Source organism: Hemicordylus capensis, chromosome 4, assembly GCF_027244095.1.
Source record: "Hemicordylus capensis ecotype Gifberg chromosome 4, rHemCap1.1.pri, whole genome shotgun sequence".
Taxonomy (NCBI): Eukaryota; Metazoa; Chordata; class Lepidosauria; order Squamata; family Cordylidae; genus Hemicordylus; species Hemicordylus capensis.
The window spans coordinates 148,082,384-148,095,163 of NC_069660.1; the positions used below are offsets into that span (position 1 = coordinate 148,082,384).

General features: G+C 41.1%; 1 protein-coding gene across 9 annotated transcripts in view; it reads right to left on the reverse strand.

Moving 5' to 3' along the window:
- PLA2G4A (phospholipase A2 group IVA) overlaps nucleotides 1-12,780 on the reverse strand; it is a 149,414-nt gene that overhangs the window by 69,131 nt on the left and 67,503 nt on the right. For all 9 annotated transcript variants that reach the window (XM_053248052.1, XM_053248058.1, XM_053248050.1 and 6 more), the window contains 3 exons: nucleotides 12,253-12,401; nucleotides 7,926-8,039; nucleotides 2,715-2,752 (listed from right to left, as the gene is read on the reverse strand). In XM_053248052.1, coding sequence (XP_053104027.1) covers nucleotides 2,715-2,752; nucleotides 7,926-8,039; nucleotides 12,253-12,401 — 301 coding nt within the window. The remainder of the gene's footprint in view (nucleotides 1-2,714; nucleotides 2,753-7,925; nucleotides 8,040-12,252; nucleotides 12,402-12,780) is intronic.

Sequence of the window (12,780 nt, forward strand, 5' to 3'; positions counted from 1 at the left end):
GGCAGTAATACTATGTGGGTTATCATAACACTAACAAACAGTCAGATGTGAGGTGGATACACGGTATGGCATTTTACCTATGGGTTGTAAAATCTAGTGCATCTTGTAACTACAATGCAGCAAGGGCTTCTGGTGGGTTTTACCCTGCATTTAGAAAGGTAGGGAAGGAGATTCCAATGGCTTGCTTGATACAGGACTTGGAAAAGGAAGAGTTTTAAATCATACTAGCTGGGTCAGGCACAGAACATCTGCACCTCCAGCCGGCCCCACCGCTGCCGCCTTATTCTTTCCCCTCTCTCCCCGCCAGCCTGCCTGGCTTTCTGGTTGCCCGGCCGGCCAGCAGGCCCATTTCTCCCACAGCTTGGCTGACTGGGCTTTCTGGCCGGCTCGCCCGCTTCTCCCCCCAACCATCAGCCTGGCTGGCTGGCGGGCTGACCAGAAAGCCAGCCCGTCACCTCCTTCCATCCGCCTGCCAACTCCCGACAGCAGCCACCTCCTCCCGGCGGCCAGCCCGACCCACAGTCACATCCTCCAGCCAGCATAGCTATTTTCTCCCCATCCCCATCGCTATCCTATCCGACAGCTGCTCGCGAACTCTCTTGAGAGCTGCCACACATGGGATTAGCGACGGGTATGTTTAAGACAATTATATATAAAGAAGATTAATAATGGTTGACATTCTATGCAGCAAAACGTGGGTGGTACAGACCCTCCCATGCTGCTGTGCACATGTAAAACATCACCTATGGAGCTACAGGACAGAGCCAATGCTCTGCTAATTAAAATTGTGCAATCACAGTTGCACATGCAATGCCCATTATTTCCAATGGACGAAGCATCACACAACTTTGGCTGCACAATTTTAAGCAGCAGCACACCAGCCGTGTTCTGCAACACTGCGGACGTTGTTTCAGACATGCGCAGCAGCAAAGGAGGGTCTCGGCTGTCTGCATTTCACTGTGCAGTATATGAGCTAATAAGATAGATAAGTTTATTCGGTCATTGACCAGCAAATGAGCTAATAATAATAACAGCATTGTGTTGTTGCTGCTGCTATGTTATGAAATTTGCTCTGACCGAGTTATATGCAACAAGAAAAACTATACTGTTTGAATAAATTATACAGTTATGTAAATTATACGGTTATGTTGTTGTTAATTAATACAGTTAAGTTGTTGTTTTTCAAAAAATCTACATTTGTATATAAATAACTTCTCACAAAAGATTGAGAATGGATTGGTAGTCGCATTTTTAAAAGGTAGTAAGTAGATGGAAAATAGATCAGTAATGGAAATGGTGGGGACTATAGGGAGTGGCCAATAGTTGAATTATGCCCTACCGTGTGATCAAGGAATCTTCATTTAAATTTTATTTTCTGGACACAAACCAACACAAAGTGAAACTCACTTAAGCTCATTAAAATCAATGGTCACAAGCACACTTCTCTATTTTACATGGTGCCCTCTGTGTGTTCGAGGGGGAAACACTTCAACATATTTTCTGAGTTGTCTATTGTTATGAGGACTGAAAAATATGCCCTTTTCAGAAAAACAATGTGTTCTGCTCAAATTTCAAATCTCGTATTCAGTGTTTCATTGATTTTATGATTGATGCTTGATTTTAACCATGCAATGAAACACTGAATACGAGATTTGAAGTTTGAGCAGAACACATTGTTTTTCTGAAAAGGGTATATTTTTCAGTCCTCATAACAATCAGGTTTCTGGTTATATGTTCAACAGAACAGCAGCATTCATTCTTGTAGAAGCAATTTTTGCTTTTCAAATATTTCAAATACTGGATAGGCATAGGATCCAGACAAAATTAAGGACATTCAAGCTCAAAGCACATCCTTGAATATCTAGCCTTGAAATCAATGGATCTAGCTGTCTCCTGCTAACTGGGCAAAGAGGCTCTCTTATATTTAACAGGAGGAGAACAACTATCCCTGTTCAGCCCCAGCATGGCGTCCTTCTAGTGGTTGTTGCTAGGGTCTGCCTTGTCTTTCTTTTTAGATTATGGGTGGATTTCTACATAGTGTGAAGTGTGGCTGAAGCTAAACTCCACACAACATCACTCGGCTCCAGGAGCACAGACTTCCTCCTCTCATCGCCACACAAGCCTCTACTTTGTTTCAAAGGTAGGATATGCCAAAATTGGTGGGTTCACACATCATGACCAATCTTGGCATATTCTCATCTATGTGCTTCAAAGAACCTGAGATCTGAACCTGAGGGTTGAAGTGAGGTTCAGATCTTGGGTTCTTTGAAATAAATAGGTTAGGATATGCCAAGGTTGATAGGGTTGTATGTCATGCTCTGTCTCAGCATGTCCTAACCTAGAAACAAAGTAGAGACTCACACAGAGATGGGAAGGGGAAGTGTACATTCCTGAGGCTGAGGGATGTCACATGGAGCTTGGCTTCAGCCAAGGTTCACATTACGTCTGAATCTGTCCTATGAATCATTTTACAACAGGGAACCATATTCTTTGTAAACCACTTGGACAGCTTTTGTTGAAAGCAGTATATAAATATTCTAAACGTACCATCAACATCCCTACTTTCTTGTTGATATTTTAAATCCAGAGTTATTCAAACAGCTAAATAGTCACACTTTATGTTAAGTTATTAAAACAACAAGAACCTCCCAAAGCCATATTGCTTGGGAAATTACTTCCTGCATTTCTACTATCAGTTCATCAAGACTACTTACCAAACTTCAAGAGATAATTCCATAGTAATTTCTATAACCTAAACAAGAAATGTTACATCATCACATTTTTGCCAATGAATTAATGATCTTCCTTTACAGATTAAATAAGCCATCATCATTATTTTGGTTCATAATTTATCTATTCCTGTGTAAACATAGGAATACTGGAACATTTCAGAATCAACACAGATTTTAAAACCACTGCACCATAAGAACAGCATTGCTGGATCATCAGATCAAAGGTCTATGTTTTCTGGCATCCCTTTCCCTCCCTCTCAGGAGACAAACTATATGCCTCTGGGAAACCCACAAGCAGCCCATACGTTGCCCATTTTCTATAGGGGGTAAATCAGGGCTTTTTTTCTTGCTGAAGTCTGTAGATAAATTCTTGATGTATATTACATCAGCTAAAAGCAGCAGTGGCAGCAATAGTGACAGGAGGAACATCTGGTAGACTGGGGAAAGAGGCCTATGAGTACCTTTCTTTGCTGTCATTCCCAAACATAAGTCTATTGCAGAGGGAGCTAGTTCTCCATAGTCACCACTGCAGACCTGGTAGGGCACCAACACCAACAGGAAGAGTGGGGAGGACTGTACCTCCACTGTCTTCAGCAGCCATTACCCCAGATTTCTAACAGCTGGGAGATATTAATGCCATCAGCTCAGAGGAACAGCTGCAGCAGTAATGGCATAGGGAACTGTAGTGGCCACCAACCCCACCATTCAGGGGCACAGAGATAGGAGCACAAGACACTTTTGTTTAATCCTTCAGTAGCATCTGGATTAGGGATGTGCGAATCGATTCAGATACAAATTGATCTGTACCCGAATCTAGCTGATTTGGGTGATTCAGAGACAAAACGAATCACCCGTGTGGTCCATTGGCTAGATTCAGGTACAAATCGAATCGCAGCTGATTCGAGTTGAATCGAATTGGGTTCTGAATCTGTCCTATTATTTTCCCCAGATTCCCAGATTTCATTTTTTTAAAAAAGCTAAGCTCTAGCCCTTATAGAAGTGGAGTTATGGAGCAAAATGTGTGGTCACTATTTTTCAAGTGTTCGGATTCTTTGGTGTATAATAACTTTCACTCAATGAATCCTTATGAGAATTCATTACACACCTTCATTTCTTCTATTCATTTTGACTGTCTTTTAGACAGTGCCAATTGTCAACTGCCATGTGCCAACTATACCCCACTCCCACCCGCAAGGCAGTGAGGTACTACTCAGTTTAAGTTAAGTGCCTAATGGGTAGAGGCTACCACCCAAATTGCAGAGGGACTGGGCAAAGGGCTGGTTTTTGGTGAATTGTTGAAGTTTTCCATAGGAAATCAAGTAGGTTTCAGCAGCCCCATAACTGCACTTGGGGGGGGGGTGCTGGGGTGGCCCAGAGTGAGTGGTGGTGTAGTGAACAGAGGGTGCCAGCCACTCCCATGGGTTTCTAGCCCATGGGGTTCAGGGTTCTGTTGTTTCTGAGGTGTTCTGAGTGTAGATTCTCTAGTCGCAAATGAGATTTTCAATACAAACCATGAATCCACTCTCATTTCCTACCATAGAATCTACACTCAGACCACCTCAGAAACAACAGAACCCTGTACCCCATGGGTTAGCAACCCCATGGGAGTGGCTGGCACCCTATGTGCACTACACCACCACTCACTCTGGGCCACCCCAGCACCCTCCAAGTGCACTTATGGGGCTGCTGAAACCTCCATTATACCTTATAGGGAATAAAGTAAAATCTTATATAGATACAGGGAATAAAGTAAAATCTTTATTTTACTTAAAGATGAGTAAACTTCAACTATTCACCAAAAACCAGCCCTTTGCCCAATCCCTCTGCAATTTGGGTGGTAGCCTCCACCCATTAGGCACTACCACCTCACCACACTCTTCCACCCCAGATCCCGCTTTATGCCCCAAATCTTCCTCAAAGACACTAAACCTTCTCTATTCATCAAAAGCTAGCTCTTTGCCCAATCCCTCTGCAATTTGGGTGGTAGCCTCCACCCATTAGGCACTACCACCTCACCACACTCTTCCACCCCAGATCCCACTTTATGCCCCAAATCTTCCTCAAAGAAACTAAAATTTCAACTATTCACCAAAAACTAGCCCTTTGCCCAATCCCTCTGCAATTAGAGAGCCAGCGTGGTGTAGTGGTTAGAGTGCTGGACTAGGACCGGGGAGACCAGAGTTCAAATCCCCATTCAGCCATGAAACTAGCGGGGTGACTCTGGGCCAGTCACTTCTCTCTCAGCCTAACCTACTTCACAGGGTTGTTGTGAAAGAGAAACTCAAGTATGTAGTACAGCGCTCTGGGCTCCTTGGAGGAAGAGCGGTATATAAATGTCATCATCATCATCATCATCGTCATCGTCATCTGCAAAAAATACAAGCTACCTGTAGCCAAAAATTGGTGGGACCATAAAATTGAAAAAGTTGAAGAAAATGAAGATGTGAAAATATTATGGGACTTCCGACTACAAACAGACAAACATCTGCCACACAATACACCAGATATAACTGTAGTCGAGAAGAAAGAAAAACAAGTTAAAATAATCAACATAGCAATACCAGGGGATAGCAGAATAGAAGAAAAAGAAACAGAAAAAAATCACCAAATACAAAGATCTACAAATTGAAATTGAAAGGCTGTGGCAGAAAAAGACCCAAATAATCCCAGTGGTAATTGGCGCCCTGGGTGCAGTTCCAAAAGACCTTGAAGAGCACCTCAACACCATAGGGGCCACAGAAATCACCATCAGCCAATTACAAAAAGCAGGTTTACTGGGAACAGGCTATATTCTGCGACGATATCTATAACAATTGACAATAAAATTCTGGCATCCCAGGTCCTTGGGAAGGACTCAATGTCTGGATAAAACAAATCAGTCAATAACACCTGTCTGACTGTGTAAACAAGAAATAATAATAATAATAATAATAATTTGGGTGGTAGCCTCCACCCATTAGGCACTACCACCTCACCACACTCTTCCACCCCAGATCCCGCTTTATGCCCCAAATCTGCCTCAAAGACACTAAACCTTCAACAATTCACCAAAAATCAGCCCTTTGCCCAATCCCTCTGCAATTTGGGTGGTAGCCTCCACCCATTAGGCACTTAACTTAAACTGAGTAGTACCTCACTGCCTTGTGGGTGGGAGTGGGGTGTAGTTGGCACATGGCAGTTGACAATTGGAACTGTCTAAAAGACAGTCAAAATGAATAGAAGAAATGAAGGTGTGTAATGAATCCTCATAAGGATCCATTGAGTGAAAGTTATTATACACCAAAGAATCCGAACACTTAAAAAATAGTGACCACACATTTTGTTCCATAACTCCACTTCTATAAGGGCTAGAGCTTAGCTTTTTTTTTTTTTTTAAATGAAAGCTGGGAATCTGGGGAAATCAAAAGGGCAGATCCAAAACCCGAATCGATTCGATTCGGATCAGCCACGATTCGGATCCGAATCGAATTTGGGGTGATTTGGATGGGTCAGATTCGGATCCAAATCGAATCAGGGCTGTTTCGATTCGGTTACAAATCGAAACACAGAAAATCCGAATTGCACACCCCTAATCTGGATAGCCTAGCTTGTTCTGGTTAGAAAAAAAACAGGATTTGCCAGGTTCAGACACAATGACAAACTGAAGTTCCCTTTAAACCAAGAGGGCAGTTGCAAATTTCTTCCCCTCCTGCACAAAAAGGAGAGGAGAGTGCATGGGCCAAGGTTCATGGTAGGAACATTAAACAATGATTCAGTTGTGATTCACTGCCACAACTGAGCCCAGTCACTGTCAAATTTATACTGGGAACTGGGTTGTTGTCATTGTTTTGGTCTATGCGACCCTATAAAAAACCCAATGTGGATGGTGTATAACATTAAAATAAAATAAAATAAAATAAAATAAAATAAAATAAAATAAAATAAAAAAGATCTACCCTCCTCTCTTTCTTCATCTATCTTGTACCTTCTCTGTCCAAAAGAGGGCTGGTACTGCCCTTGAGTCCCATATAAGTACCATTCTGGAACACTGCTAAAAGGTCCAGGATGAGAGCATTATGGAAAGAACATATATATCTATATGGATATAAATGAATCTAAGCAATAAGATACTCCCCTACTTCCATAGCAACAGGGCACCACATTGTGAGAAGGCAACAGAGCGTTTCATCACAAAGCCTTCTTTACCAAGGAAAAATAATAATTTAGTACTAACAATATAAACTTGTTATATTGTTATATAAAGTATTATAATTTCCTTGAAGTTTCCTCAGGCTCTTCCTCTCCAAGGAAATTCTTAACCAAATATCTGCAATAAGGATCCAATTTTATTCGTTTTTAGAAGCATACCACACCCTGTTCTTTTGGACTAGCACAGTTAATAGCTTGGTCTTATCACACAAGTCATCCAAACAGCCCTGTAAGGCTTGTTGTTATTATTCCTGTTTTTCTGATGGGAAACAGAGGCAGGGAGTGACTTATTGAAGGCTATACATTCCATCTACAGTGGAATGGGGTTAATCAGGTTGGGGTCGAGAACAGGACCACAATGGTGCTCCCTAAGATGCTACATGACCTAAAATGCTGGGGAAACAGATACTTTAATTCAGACACACTTCAGGAAGAAAAAGAAAGAAAGAAATGGAAGGAAAGATACTAATATAAACCAAGGCCATGGCCCCGATGATATTAACTCGGGAATAGCTGGAGTAGCATCTTCAAGATCTCTTGGATATACAGGGACCAAGAGGCTCGACAACAACAGCATCTAAGTGCAAATCTACCCCAGCTACTGCAAACTGAGATTAGTTCTGGTCCAATTAACATGAAATCTGCATTTTGGGGACCCACCCCTCTCCAACACACATCCTATGAATGGAAAACCTTCAAAATGTGCATTAAGCTGGGAAGTGAGGACATCATATTCTCAGCATGTCAGCCACTACCTTGCAACCATCATTTGATCCACTTTTTGGGCCTTGCTCTATAGCACAATGCACATCACTCCAGCACAGTTATGAATGACATCACTATTTGACACAGCTGCTTGGGATACATTGTAAGGAACAACCACTTGTAGGCAACCTAATATAATACATTCTTAGTCCCCACCCCCACCCCTAATTTTGTACATTGACAGTTTTGTGTTTAACATTAATGAAATCTGAATTCTGCCAAGAGAATTATGGAATTTACTTTGCTGATGATGAATATGGCATCTTTCTTCTCTCCCAGTTTCAAAGTTGATATCTGAAAAGTTGCTGTACCAATAGTCTCGTCCATCACATAATTGGCATCCATAAGCGTGATCTACAGAATATATACACATATTATAAAATCACATATCTGCCTACAGTTCCTCTTTAAATTTGTCAAAAAACATAGAATTATTATTTTTTAAAGGAAATGGTCATGACTTATCTTCTCAGTCAACCTGACACTCAAAACACAAGTTCATGTCTCAGCTGCCACTTGAACAGGGGTTTGCTATATCAGATTTGAGAGTACATTTAACTAGCCCCTATCTCAAGATAGCAAATGGAATTCATTAAAGTCCACCCCTTTCTCATACAAGTATTAGCTCATTAGTGCCAGATGTGGCAAACAATTGCATTGAGAGTTTAAATCAGATGCATCTAAAGATACTATTTCTCTTTTGTTATTCAAATCCTCCTCCTCCTTTCCTTTTTTAATGTACATTTTCTGGTTCCATTCTCCGGATATCTGATGCACATCCTTCAGAAAGTATGGGCAGAGTCCAATTATACATCACCCTACCAGTTTTACCTCTAACAGGGATTCATAGTGAACAACATCTGGGATGTATACTGCTATTTGTAAAGGCAACTTTACATATGTATACTACTATATGTAAAGGCCAGGTGCAATGGCCTTTAGTTGGGGATTATGGGAGTTGTAGTTCACAACATCTGGAAATTCCTGTTAGAGGGAACACTACACCCTACTATGTCTCTTTTATTTTTCCAATATCTTGCTAGGACATCTGAAAATTTGCCCACCTCATCCCAAGGGCATAAAAAGAGTACTTAAAAAAACATTAATATTAAATAGAAGTTAAGCAGAATAAAACAGAACAAAAGTGCAAGTGCTTACATATAGTAGTATACATTCAATGAAGTGGGAGGAAAGAAATAAAACCTTCAGATCTGGAGATAATAGGCTCAAAGGGATTGTATCACCAAAACCACAAGGAGTAGACAAAAGGCCAATATGCTTCCCTTGCCACATTTTGAAAATATATTTGAAATTTATTTATTTATTTATTTATTACACTTTTATACTGCCCCACACTCGTGTCTCTGGGCGGTTCACAATGATAAAACAGTTAAAAACACATAAAAACAATTAAAAACTAACAATTTAAAATCAATCACAGAATTAAAAACCTATACATTATAAAGAAGCTGAAAAAGCCTGAGTAAAAAGATGAGTTTTTAAATATATATATTTTTAATTGTCACGAGATGAGGAGAATCATATCTCAATAGGAAGCACATTCCATAGTCCCAGGGCAGCAACCAAGAAGGCCCGTCTCCATGTGGCCACCAGACGAACTGGTGGCAACTGGAGACGGACCTCCAGAGATGACCGCAATGGACAGTGGAGCTCATAATGAAGAAGAAATGTTGAAAAAGCAGCCATAAGATACTAAAACACACACATCACTGTAATGCCAGATAGTTCGGATACAAGAACAAGGCATGAACTGCAGGGGAAAGTGTTTGGTCTGTAATGGCTCAACTAAACAGGTATAGCTCCACTTGATGCTACAGTCAAATGATGAACTTGCACATGTGAACAAGCCATCATATAGGGCAGGGGTGGGGAACCTTGGCACTCCAGCTGTTCTTGAACTACAACTCCCACCATCCCCAGCCACAATAATTGTGACTGGGGATGATGGGAGTTGTAGTTCAACAACAGCTGGAGTGCCAAGGTTCCCTGATATAGGGTGTGACATTAAAACATTATAAAGATACAGACCTTTAGTATCTCCTGGCTGTTTCCCTGCACTTGTTTTCATATCACAAGAATGAAGTTGTAACAAGTGACCCAAAGACAGGTTACATCAAAAGGCAGCTCCAAAAACATGTGGAGGATCCACATAGCTGACAACATGTGACACTGATCTCCTTGACAATTACCAGTTTAACCACTGCCACCAAGTAGACTTTTATGCTTTAGGCTGAGTCTACCACAACAAACTTTCAAACTTCTGTCACAAAAACAAACTTTGGTAGAATAGGAAGGCCTACAGGCATGGGGCAGAGAAAACAGAAGCTAAATTTTATTTTGCAATTAGTACAATTTAAATTAAAAGTTGCTCCACAAGTTCAGTACAAAAACAAACAAGCCATCAACCAAAAGAGCATAAGGAATAAACAAAACATGGTCAAAATGCATCCACTAACCTAACTCTCATTGTGCCCTAAGAGAGTCCTTGGCGATCACTTTTAGCAACCCTGGCTTTTCCTTAGTTCAACTCTGGTCTTTCTCCCGCCCCCCTCCCTTTTTTTTAAGCTCTGAGAGATTTCAGCTCTGCAGAGTTCACACCACTCTGCCAGTGATTCGACAGCTCTGTCTAATGCCACAGCTCTGTGCCCGCAATTCTTCAATTCTGTAGTCTCTCTCCAGACTGTCTTCAAGTGTTCAAATTTGCCTGCATGCTGAACTTCTCTCTGATCCTGCAATGCACTCTTCTCCTGATTCCAACTCTAAACTCACTTAGACTCCAACTCCAACTAACTAGTCTCACTGAACAACGCTTCCATATATACAGAATGTTTGCTCCAACCGTGTAGGGAGTGTAGGGAGGCTGGTGGTGGCCTGTGTTCACTCGCCGCCGCGGCCCCCTGGCCCCACCCCCCGCATCTGACATCAGACGCAGGGGAGCAGCTAGCCATGCCTCCATCATTATTAAAACTGAAGTGGGACTAAAACTGAAGTGGGGGGAGAGAATGGAAAGGGTTTGAAGGGAGGGGGGAAATGAAGATGGGGTGGAGAGACAGGAAGAACTAGGGACACAGGTGCTCTGTACCGGATAAGCTAGTACAATTTACAATTCATTTATCATACAAGGGCTTATTTACAAAAACCAAGAGGGGCTTATTTACAAAAACCAAGAGGCCTTGTTCCTTCACACATGCACAACTTTGATGGCTATATAATTTGTTATAACAATACAAGCTGAACTGGTAGCTTGATCCCCTCTTCAGTCTGGTTCTAAGCCTGTGGCAAGCCACTTTTGTAAAGAATGGTGCCATCCAACAACCAGAACATGGATCAGCTTTTGGCAACAGATTGCAAATGCTCTAAAAGCTGGAGTTCAGTAGAGAAGAAATATAGGAAGTGACAATTTAACTCATTTTAAATACAAGGAAGCCACAAATTCTGTGCTCTACTGCAGACATCCATGGAAGCATCATTTCTAATTACAAAGAGACTGGCAAGGCACACAAGGTGGTTTGCTCAAGAAGAGAGTGGACTGATTAGTAGCAGGGCCTCAATTTTGAACTGGGCACAAGGGACCATAATGTGGGGGGACACTTTTCAAACCGAGGGAATTTGTGTTTTGAGTTTCTCCAGTTCTGAATTTGCCCTCATCACTAGCTAGTATATGGATGTTACTGTTTCATTTCTTACTATATCTAGCTTAACTAATACCAAGTTGCTTACCAAATTTGCTTAAAACATATAATTTATGTAGAAGAGAGAAGGCCGGTAAAACGATAATTTCATTTAGAATACCATTTATAGAAAACCTGGTATTAAGAGGCAGGGCGATGGGCGGAGTATTTACTACAAAAATGCATTCTTTTCGAATATACTTTCATGTCTATACTATAATTAGCTCGTCAGTCTCTACTTTTAGAATATTCATCATGTTTTCCCACAACCAGAAGACTGTGTTATTTCAAAGAAACGTCATACATTGCCAATCATGTTTATCCTCACATATTCTCCTTCTGGAACCAGATACTTCTGTAATTTTGGTACTCAGCTTTGGTTAGGTTATATTGAAAAGTTACTCTAGCCACAATGCACTGAGAGCCATATAATAACACTGCATACTTTCTAATGACTTCATCAACCCATACTAAGTGTGACATATTGTAAAACAAGAACAGGCTTCTAATATCCATTTTAGAAAACCACCCTGCTGTTTGTCCTAAGTGGGAAATTACTTTATAAGACCATAGTTTAGAAGGAAATTAATTACTCTGGTCTCACTCTACGGGAAATGGATGATCTAGTCCCCAACAAAAAAATGAATGAAGCAAAATCCCTTTCTAATTACTTCCCAATGTCCAAGAATAAGAGGGAACAAAATAATAATAATTTCAGCTACTTTTTATATGGGATGAAGTCACAACCCACAAAAACGAGGGTATGCCTCTATTATACATGAGAGTACTAGATCCCGTCAGACCACAGACACCACAGATCAGCTTTTGTAAGTTCTCTCACATAGCTCACAAGTCACTACAATTTGTATTGGTACCTCCAGAACATTTTCCTGGTTAGGGTCCAAAATGAACTCAAAGGTCTCATTCCATTCAGGGTTCACATCGTTATCGATGTGTTTCGTTCTTTTCCTGCTGTCCGGGGCCGCTGGGATGAACAGCTCCACGTAGGGGTCAGGAGTGTCAACTGTAATAAAACAGATACACAGGTATCAATAATGGCTTCTTCAAAAACGCAGAAGTAAAGCATATGACTAATTGACTTTCTTGTTAACCACATTCTCATTTTGATCATTTGCTCCTGCACAGTTATCTGGTGGACCTGGGCAGAAAGACTGCTGTTGTGCGGATCAGACAAGTAAAGCAGAGTCAAGTTTTTTGTTTGTTTCAACCATAACAAAACAGCAAAACACAGTAATTAAAAAGAATAAGATGAAACCAGTAAGTCAATGAGTAGACCACCAAAACATAGAGAGTAATTCTAAGAAGAATGTAATGGTAATCCACCAGAGTGTCTAATGCTAAACCCTGCTAACCGGGCAAAGAGGCACCTTTAAGTGGTGGCT